At 33.7% G+C, this 24,222-nt stretch overlaps 2 protein-coding genes across 2 annotated transcripts; one reads left to right on the top strand and one right to left on the bottom strand.

Moving 5' to 3' along the window:
* Positions 1–409: 409 nt before the first annotated feature.
* Positions 410–14,092, top strand: LOC125068750 (ribonuclease 3). The gene is made up of 19 exons (XM_047678053.1): positions 410–1,669; positions 1,827–1,908; positions 2,352–2,559; positions 2,672–2,804; positions 3,852–4,007; positions 4,234–4,454; positions 5,061–5,188; positions 5,582–5,711; positions 6,617–6,794; positions 7,568–7,775; positions 7,857–8,097; positions 8,364–8,584; positions 9,223–9,354; positions 10,041–10,212; positions 10,412–10,593; positions 11,540–11,704; positions 12,290–12,450; positions 13,037–13,182; positions 13,390–14,092. Exons 1-19 carry the CDS (start codon positions 768–770, stop codon positions 13,806–13,808), a joined length of 4,185 nt encoding a protein of 1,394 aa, XP_047534009.1. The 5' UTR covers positions 410–767; the 3' UTR covers positions 13,809–14,092.
* Positions 14,093–14,840: 748 nt separating this feature from the next.
* Positions 14,841–24,099, bottom strand: LOC125068764. Its single transcript, XM_047678066.1, has 18 exons — positions 23,620–24,099; positions 23,173–23,414; positions 22,622–22,754; positions 21,896–22,023; positions 21,165–21,409; positions 20,811–20,927; positions 20,609–20,738; positions 19,924–19,982; positions 19,438–19,528; positions 19,203–19,275; positions 18,811–18,958; positions 17,381–17,548; positions 17,076–17,161; positions 16,853–17,003; positions 16,535–16,652; positions 15,859–15,975; positions 15,418–15,515; positions 14,841–14,972 (listed from the first exon to the last, which is right to left on the bottom strand). Exons 1-18 carry the CDS (start codon positions 23,830–23,832, stop codon positions 14,851–14,853), a joined length of 2,439 nt encoding a protein of 812 aa, XP_047534022.1. The 5' UTR covers positions 23,833–24,099; the 3' UTR covers positions 14,841–14,850.
* Positions 24,100–24,222: the final 123 nt, after the last annotated feature.

The raw sequence follows: 24,222 nt of genomic DNA, 5'->3' as shown, positions 1-24,222 counted from the left end.
CCGTTATCAGTTACAGTTTAAAAAGGTTCCTACATACTAACCGAAAATACCACCCATAGCATATATTTCTATAGATTTGCATAACTATGATTCAACAATTTTAATAATAATAAAACACATTCGCTAATCATCATTAATATTAAGCAATTGAACTTGCTTAGGGTTATTTATTACAATGGAATTTGGTATTAGTCCATAATCATTCTGACAATAGCGATACATATAAATGATTAAAATTTATAAATAAATATGAAATAAAATTACTATTTTTAAGTATGTATACTGTTTTATCGATAACATCAAAATATAGGGGACATTACTAGCGATAGGGATTGACAGATGTCAATAGTGTCAAAAATGTGATTACTAGAAATATCAAATAACTATGGTATTGATTAATGGGTTTTCATATTTTTGATAACTCAATTGTGTCAAATAATAAATTTAATTTTTATATATAAATTTTAACATATGCTAACTAAAAAATATTAACTTATGTATATGTGCATAAAAGCCTAAATAAAACATTTGGAATAGTGGCATTAAGACTCTTTATCAAATAATAGTGATAATAACTTACATACAAATATTTATGATTGACTGCATTGTATTGGAAAAGTTCATTTGCATAGTCGGTAAATTAAGAAAGTAGTTTAAAAGTGAAACATAAAAGTATGGCTTAGTTGTAATTGTTTTAACCGACATTTATATATGTGTTGTGAGCCTATTTGTACGTTGTTTAATATATGAGTTTTTAATACTTTAAAATGTCAATACCGCCGGTGGACTTTAGTGTACCGCCACCAACGTTTCACATACCTCCGCCTGTAGGGCCTACTCTGACACCTACCTTGGCTCCATCTCAACCGATATATAGCCAGCCACCTCCATATTTTCCTCCGGGCCATCCCACTGACATACCACCTCCAAATTTCTTAAATATATCGCCAGCTCCCCCAGTTAATATCAGTCCAAATGTGTCAATGTATCCTCCGCCGTCTATTGATGCACCACCATACCCATCTATGCCTTTGGGTTCTACTTATCCTCAGTATTATAATATGCAATTACCAAGTTGGAAAAATTATGGTAGCTCTGCTTCTCCAGTTAATACTCAAACTCTTCAAACAACAACAACTGGTTTATCTCAAAGTAATTTCTACAATAAAGACACTAAAAGTCTTGAATCTGAGCGTCGTAGCAGAAGCTATTGTAGCTCTTCAAGGGAATATTCATCATCCAGATCTAGATATTCTCCATACCGGGAAAGAAGTTACGACAGAAGTAGCAAATATGATAGAGGAAGATCAAGATATAGACAATCAAGCCGCAGTCCAAGTTCAAGTCATCGTAGCAAAAGTCCTTCAAAATATAAGCAGAGAGAGAAAGAAGATTATTATAACAGAGATAAATGTAATGAAAGAAGACGTGAATTTGAGAGCCATAGTAAAAGTTCCTCCAATTACAGAGATTACAGAAGTCATAGTCGCAGCTTTGATAGTCATGATGAAAGAAGACATTATAAAAGTGTAGACAAATATAGACCTCCCTCTCATTTTAGGGAGTCACAATCACATAGTAGTGTGAGAGAATTGTCATCTAGGAACTCTAGAGATCCATCGGTGCCAAAACCTTTAACTGATCGTGAAAAAATTTTAATAGATTATCAGTAAGATTATTTTTTACATTTATTTTTCAACTAAATTTCTTTTTTTATTTTTTTATTCAACATCTTCACAAAATATATATATATTACAAGTAACTCAATTTTGTTTATTCAACAATAATTTTTGCAATAATTCTTTAAAAAATATTTGCCTTTTCAGAAAGAACTATTGCCGAACTTCAGAAGATTTTGTAAAGAAAATGGAAGAATGGTCAAAGGAGCATAATTCCGATGATGAAGAAGTAAGTTATTGGTAACATTTCATAAATAAACAAGTTGATCAGATTGACATATGTGATCAGGCACCTCTGAAATAGTTCATTTTGAGTGCAAATTTTTATATTTGTTATTTAGAAAGCAAGTAAAACTGTTTCCTAATACACTGGGCTTAGTAAATATTGAGCGTGATGGTACCTTTTTAAAGAATTACTCTTATTCCTATACAATAAAAAAAGAGTTTTAAAGCAGCTAATGTCTAAAAATCTAATGTTTTTACAAAAGTTTGCTATTTTTTTCTATAGTATAAATTTTCTGCAATCACAAGTGTGGGTGTTGTAAATTTTTAAGACAATTTCATCTTTAATAATGTAGTATTTGAAACTAATAAAGCAATCATAAAAACCCCAATTTTCTTTTTATTTTTATTTTATAAAGTAAGTAATTATAAATCAAATATTTGTTTAAGAATTCCAAAATGTGGTACAGAAGCTCACCTGCTGAGCTTTACTATAAACCTTCAGACAACGGCGTAGGTGTTCAGCAGACTAATAGATTAAAAAAAATCTGTGAAAAGTTTTTCAAAACTCTTATAGAAAGAGGTAGAAATGCAAGACCAGCGGAGGACGAATTGCCCCCTTTGAAACCACCAAGAGTGAAAATGTGCAAGCATAGAGGTAAGGTTTTAAATTATATGTTATGTATAATATGATTTTCACAACTATATTATGTTATTTGGTTTTACTATTTGTTTAATATAATTTTCGTGTCTGTTAATTGTTTTTATAGTAGAAGATAAAAATTCATCATCAGAGAGTGATGAGAGTGTGGATGATGACGGTTTACAAGGATACACAGACAGAATCATGTTGGAGTTACAAAGGAAGCAAAGCCATCCAAGGAGACTTCACCCTGAACTATGGTTTGTAAGAAAAATATTGATTTTGTAAACACTTTTGATTTTTTAGAAAGAATCAGCATCTGAATGCAATAATTAATTATTCAGGTTACTTCATTAAATCACATAACAATACACAATTTAACTAACTCTACAACTTTGAAAGCTTTAACAACAAAGTTGGATCCCTAAAAATCGAAAATAATGATTCGATTTATGAAAGCAAAAATGTCTATTATATATAGAAAAGAAAAACAAGTCATATTCCATCGGAGACACGGGATAGCTTTAAAGTACAACCTTTATTATTTATTTTTTTTGAAAAACTATTATAGATATGTGAATAGTCACACAAGAAGGCGTGCCATATCATATAATCTGATATGTATTTTTTTTCTGTTTGCATTTTCTGTCTTAGTGAAGAATATAATAATAGTGTTAATCTTGTCACGCACACTAGGACATCTTGTATGACGAGAGTCACTCACATTAATGAACGCCGATAATTAAACCTCGATGGGCGTGCGTTTGTAAATAAAAAAAACTATAGTCTATTTTAACCACAAGAGGACGAAACACAAATAAACAATATTTGACTTTGAATTGAAATTAAAGAGGATATAAGTAATTAAGGAATACCGTTGCATTATAAAAAAATATATATTAATCAAGAACTGTTAGTAGTGCACGATATAGCTGAGCTATTAGCAACCTTATTGAATGCGTAAATTAAACTTTGTCTATCTTTGTTCCTTCTTCGATTGGAATAGACTATATATAACGGAGGTAAATAAGGGTCTCGTTATGAGATTCGTGATTAGATGGACGAGACATCATAGCAAACTCAAATAATATTTTACTCTTTTAAAATGGTTTATTCTCTTTTCATATTTTTTGATAATTTCTTTATTTTTCAATGACGGCTGTCAACCCGTGACCGACGCCCATCCAGTCGCCGCCGACGATTTAGACATTCTTTTAAGTGTCAGATAGAGCAATAGATGGCATCGGCCATATATAGATATGGGATTTGGGAGTAGTAGTGTCAGTCAGTCGGGGTGCGTGTGTCAGGTTCAACAACACGGGCGAGATGAACGGCGGCCCGCTGTGCCGCTGCAGCGCGCGCGCGCGGCGCCTGGGCATCCGCCACGGCGTGTACGCGGGCGAGCGCTCCTTCCCCAGGTGCGTGCCCACCGAGAGCAACATCGGCAAGCTGTACCACTACTGGTGAGTTCCGGCTGCATTACAGCTATTATAAAAAATGACAATTGATGTTCAATATGTAACAACCATAGGATTATTTTATCACCGACCGATGTTTTTTATAATTGAGCTAAGCGCGTGAAAACATTGTGATCATTAGCGTTTACTTTCATCATAAGCCGTTTGAATTTGTTAGATTTTAATTTCCATCGATCTTGCATCTATTTCTTCTTTGTAATCTTTATTTCAGCATAACGGTGTCACCCCCGACAAATTTTCTCATAAAAGCGCCGACAATCATAGGACACGACGAACACGAATTCTTATTCTCTGGATTTTCAATGTTTTCACACTACAAACTAGCGAAACTGCCGAAATGCAAAGTCATAAGATTCAATATTGAATACACGATATTATACGTCGAGGAACCAGCGCCACAAAACTTCACTGTGGAGGAATTGAATCTATTTGGTAAATAATTTTAACTATATTTCTCTTATAGTTATTATTATTTATAATTATTTCACTTATAATATTACAAATAATATATTTTCTGAAATATGCTAGCATGACCTTATGTTCATTTGGTGATGAAGGCTTTTGCAAGCCCGTCTGGGCACCACCCACTTATATACTCAAGCTATTCTTCCGTCAAACAGCAGTACTTGTATTGCCGTGTTTCGGTTTGAAGTGTGAGTGAGTCAGTGTAACTGCAGGTACTAGAGACATAATATCTTAGGTGCCAACGTTGGAAGGAATGGTTAATATTTCTTACAGTGCCAGGCGGTGGCTTCTTACCAATTAGGTGGCTCATTTACCCCTTCGCCAATAACATAAAAAAGTGCAAGTGAGTTCAGGGTCTGGATATGTTGGTGAAACATTTGCGCCGCAAGGAATGGTTTTATCTTCTGGAAGATTACTAAATGTATATGGGCGAGCTGTAGTCAATTAACAAAGTTGGTCAATTAAAACAAACACTTAGGAACATAAATTAATTTTAACTTGGTGTTAGTGTAGAATTGAAGACAGTCTTTCCTTAATAGTAAAATTACTACGGTAACGCTTTTTATGTTTCAGAGGAGTACTTATTCACGGAGTTATTAGAACTCGTCGATTTAGATTTGGGCAAAGGTACCGAAGATACCTGCTCGCAGTTCCACTTTATGCCGCGATTCATTCGATATCTTCCTGAAGGTGGATGTGAGGTACTACTATCTAATGTTTTTTTAGTCAACTGTTATAAATATTTGTTATTTTTTGTATCATTATATCTCGCAATCATTATTATCTTTGCCACTTAATAAACTTACAGCTTATATTAAATAATTAATATTATTTGAAACATTTTAGTAGAATTCTATTTTATTTCATGTAGAATACATTCAAAATACTAAAGTTATTCGTATGATGACGAATTACTTTATTTTAAATATTAACTAAACATACTATCGATATACAAAATGTTTAAATGGGCTAAATATGTTGGCATCTTTACTGTAAATAATAAATTAATTGTTCTTTAAACCTAAAGATATATTATCAGGTCTGAGAAGAACCCGTGAAAGACATTATATTTATATATAATTTTTAATTGCAAGGTCCTGTCAATGTGTGAGGTCCTGAAATTTCTGATCAATGAAAGCGGCTTACTCGTTCCACCGGAGATGTTGGCTGAGTACCATGACATCGACCATTATAGTTGGCAAAAGTTTGTCGACAGGATTAAAGGTAAAATCTGACATATTTAAAAGTGTTATGCCTTGCGAATTTATTTGCGGACTTGTAAGAAAAGTTATGTCGAGTTATTTTCCGATTAAGGCTCTTGCGAACTTTTTTATTTATATTAATAATGTTTTCTAATTAGAAATTAATCAAGAATTAATGCTATACGAAATCTGTACAAAATATTCATGTCATTTGTCAATGTGTCATGTCATGTCGTCAATACCAATTGCGATTTATATTTGTCTAACTTTTATTGTATAATGTTTATTTTACTTTATGCTTTGCTCGTTGTATTTCCGTTATTGACTGTTGTACAATTTGGTAATAAGTCAGCTTTTGCACGACTGATACGAATGAATATAATCAATACGAATATAAATACTAATAATAATATAAATATAAATACGAATCAATACAGTTGAGCGTGATGCTAATAATTAATATTATGAGCATAAAACTATATTTGGCCAATAACTTAGATGCATTTTGGACGTTATCTAAATCATTTCATGTAAATGGAAACGGTCAATAACTATTAAGAGTATACATAAAAGTAGTTTATTATTTTATTCCTAAAAATTGTACGTAGGTTTTGGTTTTGTTGTATTGTAAAATATCTCAGGAATGTTTAAGGCGTACAATAACCTTAAACGTCAACAAAATATAACCTATTATTTTAACAGAAGTTAACGTTTTCTCACTTTTTAACGTTTGTGCCACCCTGTGTGGTATATATAAATTCTATTAGTACATTTTATCCATTTATTCAGATCAACCAAAAAACAAAAATTAGGACAAACACAGTTCTTAAGAATAAATAGACTTAAATAAATTGTTGTTAAAACAAAATTATAGATATGTACGAATGTTACATCGGACAAATGTTTAAGAATATTATATACTTACAGGTATGATAGTTACGTATCCCGGTAAGAAACCGTGTTCAGTCCGCGTCGATCAACTGGACCGAAGTCCGACTATCAATATCGGAGAAATGAAGGATCCTTCGGAAATTAAAAACTATTACCCAGAAATAGTGCATTTCGGTATAAGGCCACCCCAATTGAGTTATGCTGGCAACCCTGAGTGAGTTTTTGTAGTATTATTATTATATGTTTAACTTAGGGCTTTGTGCGAGCCCGTCTGGGTTGGAACTACTAAACTATATATGTATGTTCTACCGCTAAGCAACTATACTTTGTATCGTTGTGTTCCGGTTTGAAGGGTGTGTCTGAGTTAGAGTAATTAATTAATAAAAAAATAATAAGGTTTCTGCATTTGCGTCCTTTTTCAAATGAATAATTTATAATAAGAATATATTTTGAAGTCTATTAAAATAAACTTTTTTATTTTATTTAGTGCATTTGACTACTTGTACAACAACTAATACATTTTAATTGTTATCTATATGTGCGCTTTTAAACTTAAACTCGTTTTTAGTTTCTGATTCTGGCTTTTTTAATATTGATTTTCTCAGTACCGTACATAGTACCTATGTACGTGTTTCTGCAGTGGCGTGGGTTTGCGTGTAATGTGGATGTATTTGTATAATATCTTGTGTGTGTGTGTGCTAAAATGGAATGGGTGTGTAAAAATGCATGATTAAGTATTTGCAAAGTCCACTTCTTTCAAATTTGTCCATTTGTAGGAGCAAGCGCCATCCTTGATTTGTTTTGGGGAGTGTATTTACACCTCAAAAATGTTATTCATATGGCACTTATTTACATATTTTTGATGACTAGCAAGTATTGTTTATACGGTCACTGAGCAAAGTCTTATGTATTTCAAAATAATGTAACCAAGAATAAAAAACAAATTTATTTTTGAAAGAATATTTTAAACGGATTTAAATATTTTAGATATCAAAAAGCGTGGCGTTATTATGTAAAATATCGTCATCTCATTGCCAACATGGCGAAGCCGTCGTCCGTCGAACGGCAAAAATTAGCGGCCAAAGAAGCGAGATTGCAAGAAATGAGGACACAGAGTAAAATGAAAAGGGATGTCACAGTTGCCATATCTTCGGAAGGTTTTTATACGACCGGCCTTATGTGTGACGTGGTACAGGTAACTATAAAATAATCTTGCTTTAAAAAATATAACTTTGATTCGTCTTCCTGTGAGAATTGATCAATTGAATTGTTTTAGCACGCCATGTTAATACCGGTTCTAGTAAGACACCTAAGATTCCACAAATCTCTAGAGAGCTTAGAGGAAAAGATTGGTTATACGTTCAAACAGAGGGCTCTCTTGCAAACGGCATTGACCCACCCTTCGTACAGAGAGAACTTTGGAACTAATCCCGACCACGCTAGAAATAGTTTGACTAATTGTGGTATACGACAGCCGGAGTATGGGGACCGAAGGATACATTACACAAGGAAGAAAGGTATACCTAATGTCACATATTATTTTATATCTTGATTTAATTAACATAGATGTCATTCGTTCCATTCTCAATTTTTTATACATCGATATACCCAAAAGTTTTACGAATAATTTTGTCACTAGTTGCTTAGGTATTATACGAAATCTTATATTTTAAAAATGTTTTATATTCGCCAAGCAGTTTTTGATTATAGATTATTATATATATTTTTAATGCATTTAAAAAACATAAATATTGTACCTACAGTGCTATGAATTCCTTTCCAGGTATCGTGACCCTCATAAACATAATGTCTCGTTTCGGTAAGACCAATGAGACAGAATCCGATATAAAACACAACGAACGTCTCGAGTTTCTCGGAGACGCAGTGGTCGAGTTCATATCCTCGATACATTTGTTCCGGATGTTCCCGGGACTCACGGAGGGTGGCTTGGCGACTTATAGAGCTTCTATTGTGCAGAACCAACACTTGGCGCAGTTAGCGAAGGTACAAAAGATTAAAGCTATAATTTTGTAAGGAAAGATCCTTAAACTTTATGTCTTGAAACACATTTCGATATTTTAAAAGTTAAAGTTTTAATTTGTTCAATTTTTTTTTACGCAAGTGCGCACAAATTGTCACAAGTTACGTGATGGCGTTGCAGCCAAACAAAACTTATTCCGTCGCTATGATACAAATAAATGATTGACAAATTAATTTACAAGTATAGAAGTGGTCAAAAAAATTACTAATAAACATTTTATGGTATAAGGATCCAAAAGAATATATTATGTATTAAGATTGACATGACATCTTGATCGACATCTTCGACATACGTGGCAGGGCTCTGTGCAAGCCTCTCTGAGCAGTTACCACCGACTCAGCATATATTCTACCGCCAAGCAGCAACAATAAGTATTATTGTGTTCCAGTTTGATGGGTAAATGAGCCAGTGTAACCACCGGCACAAAAGGCATAAGAACTTAGTTTCCAAGGTTAGATGTAAGGAATGATTAAAATTTCTTACGGTGCCAATGTATATGAGGCTGGGTGACCACTCACCATCGGGTGGCCCACCTGGCCGTTCGCCCACCTATTTCATACAAAATGATAACGTCGCATCGATAATATGCGTGTGTTCGCAGAACATAGGGCTGGAGCAGTACATGCTGTACGCGCACGGGTCGGACCTGTGCCGCGAGGTGGTCATGCGCCACGCGATGGCGAACTGCTTCGAGGCGCTCATGGGGGCGCTCTTCCTCGACGCCGGCCTGGAGGTAGCGACCGCTTCTATTTGCACGAAGTCTCCATTATTAATACACCATTATTTTTACACAAAAAATGGAAAAGTTTCTTTGCGGATAAACTCTTCGGTAGCATCTCGTAGTTGGGAATGTAAAGATCTTTGAGGTAGTTTCGGATTGCCATCCTACCAAAGTATTTTTAGAATGAGAGGATATATTGCATATGCAAATTAAAAATTATAATATCTATTATCCCTGTTATATTACTATCGGCTTGCATCAGTATGAGTTTGTGACACTGGTGCTTCCAAGTAACAAGTCTTAGATGTGTGAGATGTCTAAGAGTAAAGACGGCAAAAAAAACAAACAAATACGTCTCGAGACGCCCGACAGAAGTAATAACTTAAAAGAAAGCGCTGTGGATTAGAGTGAGAGTGAAGGCGCCTGCCTACCGTAAGAGAAAGGGAAACCAGACAGACTGGCTCCATAACGCGTTACGTAACGAAGCGGTTTTCCCCTCCCATAAGAAGTTATCAATTCGACGAATAAGATTATACTCACTTAATTATGTTAACATTATTTTATTAAAAAACCTAAATGACATGTATTTGTGTTGTCTATCATATGGACGCGTTCTTCAACTGATTTTTAAGAGATATCTAATGATGAAATGATCATCATTATCTACAGGAGATAACTCTTTTCTTCCATTATTTCAGGTCACGGACAAAGTGTTCGGGTTATCTCTCTGGTACTTCGAGCCTGATCTACTGGAAGCTTGGTCAAAGGAGCGACCGCATCCATTGCAAGACCAAGAGCCGTTGGGCGACAGGAAATATATTAAAAACTTTGAGTTCCTACAGAAGTTGACTGAATTCGAAGAAAGTATAGGTTAGCCAATTATTGTGTAGCACTATTCACCTACAAATATACTTTAAAGTAAAAGTAAAGTAATAGCCTATAAATTTTTCACTGCTGGGCTAAGGGCTCCTCTCCCAAAGAATGTTTGGAGCTTATTCCTCACACAACACAAAATTATATAAAATTATTTTCATTCATATTTTATATTAAGAGTAAAATATTTTTTCAGGTGTTCAATTTAAGCACATACGTCTGTTAGCGCGTGCGTTTACTGACCGCTCCGTTGGATTTACACATCTGACCCTAGGATCAAACCAGCGCTTGGAATTCCTAGGTGACACAGTTTTGCAACTAGTCGTGTCCGATAGACTGTACAGACACTTCCCGGACCACCACGAAGGGCATTTATCTGTGAGTCCATTTTTATATTTCACAAATCCACGATCAATATAGGATACAATATGTTCGTCGTCCTTACCCATACAATTGTCTTTGACAGAGTGCCTAAATAATTTTATTTGAAAACCATTTTTTTATATACGAGTATTAATGAGAAAAATAAGAAAAATTGTCTTGAAGATATCTTTGTGCATAATTTTTATATTTGGCAACAGAAATACATCATAAAATTTCAAATGTCTAACTATCACATTTCATGAGATACAACCTGCGGACAGCGGAGTCTTAGCAATAGGATCCTGTTTTACCCCTTAGGTAAAAAGGATCTCTAAAATAAATAAATCTCATATAATTCTTATTAAAGCATTATAACAGATAAATATAATATTGTGCAATATACTAAATGTGAATTATTAATAATAATTTCAAGTTTAACCCCGGGTCGGGCCGATAAGTTAGGTTTTTATGTCACAAAACTTCTCATTAGTTTCCTGGAGTTGGATAGTTAGCAGTGCTTAAAGCATGGAAGAAACGAGCTTTAAACAAGCTTGTTTAAAGCTTGTTTGCAGCTTGAGAATACCCGACGTCTATGTATTCGGCCAGGAAAATATCAATCAAAATCAAAATATATTTTCTTCAAGTAGGCTTTTACAAGCACTTTTGAATCCTCATTTAACAAACTATTTAAAGTAAAGCTACCACCGGTTCAGAATGTAGATTCTACCGAGAAGAACCGGCAAGAAACTCAGTGGTTACTACTAGGTATTATATTTATTAGTACTTTATGACAAAAGTAACTTAATCCAGTATGGTTGCTAATTTATTTCATATTATTTGTTCAAGCTTGCTTCATAACAAATTTCGTCAAATTCGGTTCAGAGTTATTTCCGCATTTATAATATCAGTATAGATTAATATATTTTAGTATCACAAATTTTAAATAAGATTATATTTTCAGCTCCTTCGTTCATCTCTAGTCAATAATCGCACTCAAGCTATGGTGTGTGATGATCTCAATATGTCGGAATACGCCATATACAACAATCCCAAAGCTAAACCAACCACAAAGAAACACAAGGCTGATTTGCTGGAAGCGTTTCTGGGCGCTTTGTATATTGATAAGGTAGGTTTATGTAGCGATTTTGTTAATTACAATGAATAAAACTGTACAAAAAGTAAAGTAACAGTCTAAATATCCCACGGCTGGGCTAAGACCTTCTCTCCTTTTTTTATATTGTAAAATATATGGTTGATACTGTTTCCAGACCTTTTTGTTAGAATCCTCAATACAAATTGATATTTTAATATTTAATTTTGTATAAATAATTAGAATGCCCAGCCGAGATAGCCCAGTGGTTAGAACGCGTGCATCTTAACCGATGATTTCGGGTTCAAACCCAGGCAGGCACCACTGAAATTTCATGTGCTTAATTTGTGTTTATAATTCATCTCGTGCTCGGCGGTGAAGGAAAACATCGTGAGGAAACCTGCATGTGTCTAATTTCAACGAAATTCTGCCACATGTGTATTCCGCCAACCCGCATTGGAGCAGCGTGGTGGAATATGCTCCAAACCTTCTCCTCAAAGGGAGAGGAGGCCTTTATCCCAGCAGTGGGACATTCACGGGCTGCTAATGCTAAAAAAAAAAAAAAATTAGAATGATTATATATGAATCTGAAAAAAAATATTTTTTATGATTCTATCCAAGAATTTAGAATACTGTCAGGCGTTCTGCAACGCGTGTCTGTTCCCACGTCTGCAAGAATTCATCATGAACCAGAACTGGAACGATCCGAAGTCGAAACTGCAGCAGTGTTGTCTCACTCTGCGTTCCATGGAAGGAGGAGAACCTGACATACCGGTTTACAAGTTCGTGTTTTGTTTTATTATAGAATAACTACCCGTTTCGACTACGCACATCTAACCGGTTTCATCCCTGTATGATTTCTTTCAAATAATAAAATGTACACAAACAACATTAAGTTTATCCACTCTATTATTTCAATAATACGCATTTACGCCCTTGACGTTTGTTTGTCATATATAAACACGTAGCTTCAAATAAGTCTCTTTTGAGCTTCGCCGTGGCCGCGTGAAAATGAAACAATTTGTAATTTAGCTATAAGATTTACTATAGTTTAAGTATAATGGTCCCGAACGTCACTCTGCCGTCACTTTACATTATAAATTTGTGGTAAAACTTTTACTGTTTGTGCCAGGGGTGATACGTGATACGTCGCCAAGCGGATGACGGTTTCCTCTTTTACCAACCATTGGCCAGTCTTATAATTATAACAACACGAAACATTACAATAATATATATAACAGTGTACCTCTTTAAATTAAAGTGATCTCTCCACTCAACATTCGGATGAAGACTCATTCAACCAAGTGAACTCATGACTGATATGCAAATATGATAAAAGATCTATCCTAATGATGCTCGTCCGCGCAGAGTGATCGAGTGCCTGGGCCCCACCAACACGCGCGTGTACACGGTGGGCGTGTACTTCCGCGGCGACCGGCTGGCGGCGGCGCGCGGACACTCCATCCAGGAGGCCGAGATGAACGCGGCCGAGCACGCGCTCAGCTGCGCGCACGGTGACCGCCTCCACTATCTTCCTTAGACCTCCTCCTTCATCCCTACCATACTGTTGCCTAGTTTGCGGTAGAGTAGCCGGTGGTCTTCCTTCTGGTTTACTGCTCGGATATTCTTACGCGAACTACCGCAACACATACTTTTTAAATAGCACCTTCCGTTGCGTTGGCATTGTACGAGCTCATTATATAATTAGATCTTTATTTCAGAATTATTCCCGCAATTAGATCATCAAAAAAGACTAATTGCGAAGACTATGCGGAAGAAGAAAAATCGTCAGAAGGGCAACAATAAGAACGCGAAAACAGAAAAGGATTCGTTGTTCCAGAGAAAGATTAACGACGACAACGCGCCCAAAGCGTACAGACTCGGAGCTCAAGAAGAGGAGAGTTCGGATGAGAGCGTTCGGGAACCTTCGGACACGGAGCAGCAGAACCCAGAAGATCGAAATTCTAACGACGACTCTGGTTTGGACAGCGATTCAGCAACGGTTCCCGATAAGTTTGAAAACATACAGGTTAGCAGCCTCCTGACTGACATGGAGAAGTTGAAGGAGGATCTAATAAAGAGGAACGAATACGATAAGTTGAAAGAGAAATGCCGCAAGCTTGACTCCGATGATGACTAGTGGAAATTTTATTTAATGAGTGTTGTAATTACAATATTTTCATATTTTCGTCTAAAAGGCATATTATATAAGCGTATCGATGTAAAGGGTTATTGGTAAATCCATTAACGTAGATTATAAGTAAAACAAGTTACAACGTAAGCCTAAATGTTTAATCAATATTCAATAAATGTATTTTTCTCTAGTAACAATCCGTCGCTATTTATTGTAAGTATAAAAGTTATACTGAGCTTGATACTTAAAAAAGACAGACTTTACATTTTGACGTGTGACGACAAAAAAGAAATTAAATAAATGTCTATGAAATACTATACCCCAGTTTAATTTTTTTATTTAATATTCTATGAATTTAATACTATATGGATATGTATGTATATGTTTTTTCATGTAGTTTTATATAAGTATGTTCATATATTGTTATATATTGTTAATTCATTTTTAATTACCGCCTTCATGGTTTTCTGTTTGACCTAAAGGTTGACTGGCAGAGAATACCTTCAGGCATTAAATCCGCATTTTGTCCCATTAACTTTATGGTGGTCTATAAAGCATTTAAATAAATAAATTGAGATTGATTTTAAAATTTTATTAGTGTTTACTTGGTGGTATGGCTTTATGCAAGCCCCGTCAATTATATACAGCCAAGCCGTAATTTTTTGTATCTTAGTGAGCCAGTGTACCTACATGCAAGGGACATAACATTTCCCAAGGTTGGCAGAACAATGGCGATGTTAAAGATGGTTGATATTTCTTACAGTGTCAATGTATATGGGTGATGGTGACCACCAATATCAGTTGGTCCATTTGCTAGTAGACTGGCAAATGGCAAACTACTAAATATTACAATATATATTTTATAGCATAAAATTATAGTACAATCTGCCTGCTATATTATAACAACTCATTGTGTGTAGGCACTATTAGTTTGCAATTCTCCATCAAATAAAAGAAAAGTAATCAATGTTCCTTACGAGGTGACGCAGCTTTGGATAAATAAAAAAAAAGTTTAACAAAAATAATTTATTTTAGTATTGGAACTATGTTAATAACAACAAAGTGTAAAGACGACTGGTCCTTTGAGTTTGTTGGCGCGTAAAGTGAGCCATTGCTTCTGGTTGGGCACGTACATCTCTGCAGGCATCAGCTGTTCAGGCGCGTCGTTATCTTAAATAAATTAAGTATGGTCAGTACTTGACAAAAGGCAGCTTCGATTTTTTATGAAAATTCTGAATCGTATTTTTTTCAATTCATATTATTTTCTTATCTGTACCGCTACAAAATATTACTTTAAAAAGCTAAGGGAACTGGATCTGACTTATTAATCTAGGATTAAATTTTTAATAAGCCAAAGTAACTGAATTTAACAATAAGTGTGGATCTACACCAATAAGTATGTATTTAACAATAAGTATGTTTACGGAAAGTCGTAACAAATCTCATACTAGGTACAAGATACAAAATAGTGCGTCTTGATTGATACTTAAAATATAAACAGAAAGCTTAAGGCAAAAAAGTACAAATTTTAGTAAATAGTTAGAGCTGATTTAATATGCAATATGAATAATTATTAAAATTAATAACTAAAGGAAAACTGTTGTATAGTTCGTACCATCCTTCCTGATTTTGGCGGACTGCATTGTGGAGTCTTGCATAGAGATAAGATCTCCCGGGGCATGCAGTAACAGTCTTCCGACTCCTTCACAACGTCTGTGAAAATAATTCTTATTCTTTACTAACTTCTATCATATTGTTAAACAATTCAGTTGTAGTAAATTGAATTGTAGAACCAATTCAAGTAAAAGTCATCAAGTCTGATGTGCTGCCAGCGATAAAATGGTAAACGTTGAGAATGATATTTTTAATCTCAAAAAACTAATCAAAGACATTAAAATTTCCCATAGACAATTATATTTTTTAATTATTATATATTTCTAATATATTTGTGTTTGGAATAATGTAAGTCAGGATATAACTGCATTTAAATTAGTAATCGGTACGGGAAATAAAATTATCAACAGTAAAGTCGTAAAACTCGTATTATATTTTTTACCTTAATACTTCATTTTGTAACATCTGCTTCTTCGATGGGGCCTCAAGCTGCTTACACTCATTTAACCAGTTACGAACTTCATTGAAGTCTGCTAATAATTGTAATGCAGCTTCTTTTCTAAAATTATATTGTATATTATCTGCTTAGTATTTATAAGATTTCATAAATCTATATCTAATATATAAATCATATCTTACTGGTCAAAAAATACGAATTGTATTGAAAATAATACGACTGTAGTAGCTAATTTTGATGAAAAATAAATGCTGATGATCTAAATGAAAACGATGTATTTCAATGTATGGTAGCAAAAGGAGTTCAGGCTCATGTTACTTACTGATAACATTAGAAATCCGAACTACAGTTTATCGAAAATTTAGAAAACTTATTATATTTTTTTTTATACCGATTTAGTTTTTACTTGGTAGTAGGACTTCTTGCTAACCGTGATTATTCATCAAATATTCTATCCCCAAGTAACAAGACTTAGTGTTTTTGTGTTCCGGTTAGAAGGGCATGTGAGCCACGAGACAAGAAACTTAGCTTTTTAGTTGTTTCTAAGGTTGGTGGCGTATTGGTGATGTAGTGACCACTTACCATCACTTGGTCCATCTAAAAACCAACGGAATTGTTATTATAAAAAGGGGGTACTTAGAATGGTAATCAGTACTCTTACGTGAATTTAACTTTCGCCACATAGATGTGATGCAGCCACGACTCGCACATGATCCGCAGCACCATGTTGAGGGTCGTGATATCAGGCGTCGCTTTTATCACCGGTAACAGCATTTTATCTGATGAATTATATATTTTTTTGTTGATTAATTAAAATGTTAATTTAGGTTTTTGTGCTTACAGCAGAAATCTTAAGGTCTAATTTTAGACAAAGATATTGCGTATTTATTAACTAATGGATTAGCTTGATGGAAAAAAGTTTTAAGGCGACTTTAGCAATACCTTGTCTCGAGGAGACTACTCAGCAAACGGATATTACCTAAGAACTCATGTACATAACGGGAATGCATTATGTCTGGTTGAGTTATCTTCCTCCACTCGGCGTTGCTCGGAAATATCATCGTGAGATGCGCCAAACTTATCGTTGCGCAAACTGATGATAATACACTAGTTATTTCTTCTGTTGCTTCCTGGAAATATAAACAGCTTTTAATATATCAAGATCTCATCTCATAAAGATACTTTGTATTTTATTTAATTACCTTTAACTTTTGTATGTTGACTTTTACTTCGGATACTAACTTTTCTCTCATTTTCGCACAGACATTCTCGTGAACACCGATTTTTCCTGAAAAATAAACGATACATGTACATTAAAATATCGGTAGATAACCGAATCACATATTAATCATAACCATGCACGACACTACAATCACACAAGTCATAACAATGTGGTTTATTATATTGTTATGGCACAATTATCAGACATTATGAATATTTATGAACATCATATGCCAAATGTTAACAGTGTCTGGCATTCTGGTAGGGTAAGGTAGATTTAGCTCACCGGACTCGAGCGCGGCGGAGTGGTCCGCGAAGCGCAGCTGCAGCAGCTGCTCGTGGCAGGCGCGCAGGTCGCAGTGCGCAACGAGGAAGAAGTCATCAACGCGCCACTGCGCGGCGAGACGCCGCGTCTGCGCCGCGCACCACAGGCGACATGTGTGGATCGAGTGGTCTGCGGCCAACGGACAGCGGTATTAATGCTGAGGCTTAACACTCACTGATCCTCACAATCATACTTTAGTAGGGATTTCAAGTATATTGATCTAGATTAGAAGTTCAGACTATTTTCAAAATTTAGCTGGTTCCAGTGGACTCCCCTGTAGCTACATTTCTACCGTATTCTCAAAACTCGACAAAAAATGTGAAGATTTGATTGTACTGAATATGAAATATGCGAGTATTTACAAGTACCCATTAGGGTAGTCGCTACAGTCGCTGAGTTTCGTAAAATATTATCTGCCTAAATTGCAAGATAAAGTCAAGCCAACATTTTAGTTTTTCACTATCGAAACTTCACTAACGTAAACCATCGTCAAGTCACCCGTGGATCCCTGGATGTCCAACTGAATCATTTTGGGAACTAATGATTACGATTTGTAGCTATATGTATATACATACATATAACCTTGTTTGGTTGTATGGCATTTTTTACAATAGGTACACCTAATAGGACTTTATAATAACTTTTTTGTTTGACTGTTAATGAAAACTATATTCATTTTTAAACAAAGTAAGAAAACACTTGATTTATTAAATTAACTTAATTTACATTTTCATCACACCTTGATAGAATAAATAGTTATATAATTCGAGTCTTTCCTATGATTCTGTTCTTCTTGAAACTTACCTAACCGATTACCAGTATAAAAATATCATAATGAAATCGAAAATCATGAAATACGAAAAATACTTTAAATTAATCGTCTCATGAGTTACTGGTAGATATTCATTATTTTCGTAAAACCCGCCGAATGTAATTGGAAGTCTAAACAGTTGGTCTATATGCGTGATTGTTAATTTACTGTAAAATATCGTGCTTATTTTACCCTAGTCTACTCTACACTAGTCTCTTTGATCTGGTGCTTAGACTATAAGCTTAGAGCAGTTCTGAAATCAAACACCAATGCGATGGGCGAGTCAATGTAAAATTATTAGTAGCAGGCTGGAGTATGGGTATTTGCCGTGATTGCTTTTCCATGCCTCGAAAAAACACATGATGCCATCACGCCTGATTTCAATCCTGTCGCGTCGGATTGCCTCGGCATGGAATAGAAAGAGTTCCTGTGCACCATATTTATCTACTGCGCTTGTTTGTTGTTGAGTGTTAGTGGTATTGTGTTGATTGTTGGTTTGTTTCTCTTGAGAATGTGTAAGAAATTGGTCAGGAGGACATCACTATAAATGTTGTTATTTCACTTGTATAATTTTACTCACCAAGTCTATGTAATATTGGTATTTGTTCTACGATCGGCAAATCCTCTAAAGGTGCTCCTAAAATATAATCCCACGTGACCTCGCAATGATTATTCAGCGTTACCAACTCCTGAAGCATTATTGCGAAATTAGCACCAGATACTGTTGCCTGAAAAATAATCGCTATTATGAAATTTCTTTAATTATTTTAGTATTATGTCTAACTACTTAAAAAGTAATAATTGACTATGGAAAAATCCTAATGTCTTTGATTACATGAGTAGGGTTCTATACCTTCTTAAAATTATAAGTAAATTAATATGTATAGAGTGTTTTAAGAGATAAACAAAACTAAAGGCTTATAGTGATAAAAATACAATTATTATTTAATGTTAAAGATATAGAATACTTACTTCGGTAACGTATACTGAAACATCGGAATAATCTTTCAGAGAGGTTGGCGTTAAATTTGTTGTTAATGTCGCCCTAAAAAAAAAAGACAAAAAATGTATCGATTTCAAATAGGCAATCATTTATTGAGAAGATTTTATCAAATTAGTAAAGAACTAAGAAAATAGGTAAACTGATTATTTTGGAGCAAATTGTACAAAATGTAAATTTACGTAACTCCTATAATATATTTCTCACCCAAAGTGCTTATCCCATGAAGTGGACGTCACATGGCATCCTAACGCATCAGCCAAGATTCTCAATGACGACAATATTAAATCCGGCGTATCTAAAAAATGTGTCTAGTATTTTATAAAGTTTAAAAAAAAAGTAATTAGAAAAATAACGATTGACAATTTAGTAAATAGGCAAAGAGGTTATTTGGGTGCGTAAAAAAATTAAACAATTGACAACGACAAATTATATTTATTATATTGTTTTTAACATTAATATGCTTATATTGATGTAGCGCTGTTATATTGGTAAGGCTTTCTGTCGTCCCTTAGGGTAACTAACACCTACTCATTGCAAATTCTACCGCCATTCAGCAACATTATGTAGATGAATGTGCCACGAACTATAAAGAATATATGTATGAATTAATTACCGCTCGAAAGGACGATTGTGACCTTGTATCATCAGGTTACCAGTCTGCCTATCTGTTTCAAATTTAAAAAAACTTACTGTTGTCATTGAATGTTGTGAATAACCATTCGCGAAGGTTTTGACTCGTTTTAGGTGATCTGGAATAGTGATTACAAAGATTTATTCGTTTTCTAAATATACAGATTAAATTTTTGTATAAATATTATCAATTCCAAATGCTGTTAATTTACGTCCATGATTGTATGTACCGTTTCCAACGCAAAACATCTGCAAGTCTTGTAAGCTATTTATTTTTATGTTTTCTATAACATGTGGTATATTACGAGCAAAATGAAACATACACGTAAATAATTGGTCATGAAGTTAAACTGGTACCGTTTGAAAAAAAAACATGTAATTTTAACTAACCTCATTTTACCTAAGCCTAAATTAATAAATCGGTATAGTGTGCGTGGTTTTATACTTTTGTTATATTTTTTGGTATTTACTTGTCTTTTTAAATTTTGTTAGCTATTTTTAATTTATTATTTTAAACCCACATCAGTTTCTAGTACCGTCCTAACGTCTTTATAGAGAAAAGTATTAAATTTTTTTTTTTATTTTAATTTGAGTGTTTTTCGCCTACTGCAAATCCTATACGGTATAAGATATTCAATATTCATTGTTTTAGTGTTTTTATTTTTCGATTTGATCAATGACCATGAATAGTTTATACCATAAATGCGAATACCTATTTTCAGTAGGTAACTAAAATTATATATACCTTGTCGCCAATGGAAACGAAGACCACCAAAGCACAATATGTTCCAAACAACTGCCGACGTCACCCCAAAGTAAATTTTGATAATATTCCGTTACCTTCTGAGCAGACTTCTTACTAGCTTGTATTCTTCCTATAAAATATTTATATTAAAAAAATCTATAAATATATTGTATAAATAACATAAGTTGAAAATATCATTTACCTGACTTTAATTTCTTCACACCCTTAGGCCCCAATAACATCGGTGATATATTAGCAACAGTGTCTAGAAGAATTTCAATGTACATTTCTTCACTTTGTAGGATTCCATTTACATTTTCTGAAATTATATGGAATAGTTACAAAAGCTCGCATTAAGCAAGAGTAATGTAATGGTGTTTATAATAGTGGAAAATTTATCAAAGAGATACTTCATTAAGTATATAAAGTTACTAACGATATAGTTCAGTAAATTATGTACTAAAAAAAAGTTTTGCAATTTATCTTTTCGATTTAAGCAGTCTAATAGTTATTCTTAACTTAGTAACTTAGGCTAACAAAAACACCAAAACATTACCATCGTTATTAAAGACGTTGTCTAAGACACATTCGTTGCCGAGAAGAGATGTGTAAGGTACGTCGGCATCTGAATTTTGTGGATTCAACATCTCCGTCAATTTCTTATGACCATTCTTCAGGTCGATGAGACTTTGAGCTTGTTTCATTTTAGCTTTTTTATTTTCTATGAACGCTTGACGCCGCTTCGTTATACTGAGTCGGCGAGATGACGAATTCGGTGGTGTTATGTGTTTTGTTAATGTACTAAAAATATAATAAATACTTATTGCATTCGATATTTTAAATATATGTCAGATATAAAATACTTAAACAATTAAATTCAAATTAATAAAATAAATAATGGGTGTTTTATTCTATTGAGATAACAGTGTTATCTAAATGGATAAACATAGATTTGCCATTTCAATCCCAAAACTGCGACAAAGTATGTGTTAGACTAATTTGATGAATGAAATTTCAAATTGTTCCTAAGGACAGTGAAAGAACCCTTATGATTGATTACATGTCAAAAAGGCTATTGGACCGTATTAAGCACATGTAATTCTAAGGTGCGTTAAGTGATTAAAGAAAAACGTTGCCGAAAACTATTATTACGCGTATTGTTAACGCCCCTACTACACGGTCCTATCCTTGACAACCCATCACATTCTTTTACGTTATTTATTTATACATCACAAAAAAGGGTGTTAAAAATCATCCGCTATATACAAAGTTAAGTAATAAACTTACTGGTATATTTCCAAACTATCAGCGTTAGAACTGGAATCATAATCGCCATGATCTTCAGGTTTGAACATCATCACCAAACAATTTATTAGACGGTGGCAATTAACTTCCGTTCGACTCTTTGCTAGAACCTATACACCAATGAATATAATTATTTTATTTCCTTTCTTTTTTCTGAATAGAATGCGGACAATTGCATGTTTCGTTCAAACTAGGACGCGGCCTTAAATTCTATTGTAACTTTGTTCGGAAAGAAATTTCGTTATTTCTATAACAGCAATACAGTATTTATTAATTCTATACCTTAGTGCATAAAAGGAGTATATATTGAATATATAGCTTTTTGTATATGTAAAATTTATCATCAACATATACATATATCTTATATATACTTGAACGTAAATTATTTTAGTAACTGAACAATCCATTATCCAACCAATATGTTTTCGTAAGCCAATTAATTCTAATCACACATTTGCCAGTAAAAACTTCCCGTTTTAAGAAGTTATGGTGAGTATTCCATCATGTCGCTCTTGCAGAATGGTGAATATACATGTAGCAGATTCTTAACCGGCAAATGTTAGGTTTATCATGATCTCCGTTGTCGAGGAAAATAATTATATTAAATAATTGAGCATGATAAAACTGTAAGACTTGAACAGATTCGAACTTCGGCAAATTCAATTAAATTGTATATATAATGTATAAGTTATGTTTAAACAAACTCACCTGTACAATTTTTGTTAATGTTAACGGCTTTGTTTCGCTAACGACATTCGGATATGTGTTACTGCAGATGTTAAATTTAGCACTAAATTTCTTATAACTTAAGCCGATTAAGTTATTGTAAATGCCAACTAAACTGTAAAAAGTCATAAAACATTAATCATAATCTATACAATAATATATTTATAGTATTTTCTATTTGAAAACTTTCCGAAAGATATAGTAACGGGCATCCCTTAATCGGACAGAGGGAACTATTTTGTATAAACATTTTTAGTATAACAATACTAATATAGAAAAAATGTATATATAAATATATTATGTCATAGGCGAACGGACAATACGCCACCAACCTTGAGAGCTAAGATGTTATGTCCCTTGTGCCTGTAGTTACACTGGCTCACTCACCCCTCAAAATGCAACACAACAATACTAAATATTGCTGTAAAATATCTGATGAGTGAGTACCTACTTACTTGGCTTGCAACGTTTATTAAAATAATATATATATATAATAAAATTTGCAAATTATGTATGGTCAGTATTAAAGTTACCTTAAACATGATTCAATCATTTTCCTAGAGTCTTCTCTATGTAGGCAGGTTGATAAAATTGTCAGTATGAGACTATTTATCGATTGTAGCATTATAAATCTTCTGCTACACAACATGTCGAAAACATGGTCGTGTTTACTTAACACAAGACCATTTTCCTTTTTCAGTCTAGCTAACTTAGGATTTAATTTGTAGAACGATTTCACTACTTTCATTAAATATTCTATTATTTCATCTAATACCTGCGAAATTTTAATATTTAAGAAAGGTAAATTATTTTTTATTTTACAAATAAACGAATTCTGTAAAAAAAATAAAAAAACGTGTAGATACTTTTTAAATGTCACCTCTTTTAATTTTGTAAAAAAAAGTAGCGATAAACAAATTGTACTAAAATCAAGACAGCTTATTTTTTAAGTGATATAATTTTCATAAATTAAATCGAACCTGTATGCTGACTAGCTCCATAATAAAACTGCGATTTGTTAGTGAGTGATTATTAGTTCTTCCAACACAATTACTCCATTTATTATCCGTTTCCATAACCACTTTTGTTATGGCATAGCAAACAATCTCCATCTCCCTGCAATGACTAAAGAGTTCCTTTTCATCCACAGTTTCTTCGCTTATCCATTTCTTACTTGTTATTTTTGTAGTCATATTTAAAAAAAGAATCGAATGTTTTTAAAAATAAACAAAAACTGTTTAATCTGTGACGTTAACTGTATGGAGTCATCATGAGAACTGAGGTGTTATCGTATTTTATAAAATAAATCGATGTGCAGCGATGTCGGTGCCAGCTTGCTTTGTAAAGTTCGCGTCTTACTTCTTGTAGGACAAGTTAGAATTGCCTACGTTAAAGTTTTTATGGCTGTTCAACCTCGACCTTGGGCATAATGGACTAACTTAATAATGAACAACGAATCTTGTCATTGTAATTTATTAGGCTGTTGTTAAATAAATTGAACGAGACTTTTTAGCAAATTCAGCATTTTGTCCAAAATATAAAACTTTACTTTTAACGCGACTATGTTTACTTTGGATGATACG

Source organism: Vanessa atalanta, chromosome 14 (assembly GCF_905147765.1).
Source record: "Vanessa atalanta chromosome 14, ilVanAtal1.2, whole genome shotgun sequence".
NCBI lineage: Eukaryota > Metazoa > Arthropoda > Insecta > Lepidoptera > Nymphalidae > Vanessa > Vanessa atalanta.
Note: the sequence above shows the minus strand (reverse complement) of the source record. Positions and strands in the feature narration are given on the sequence as shown.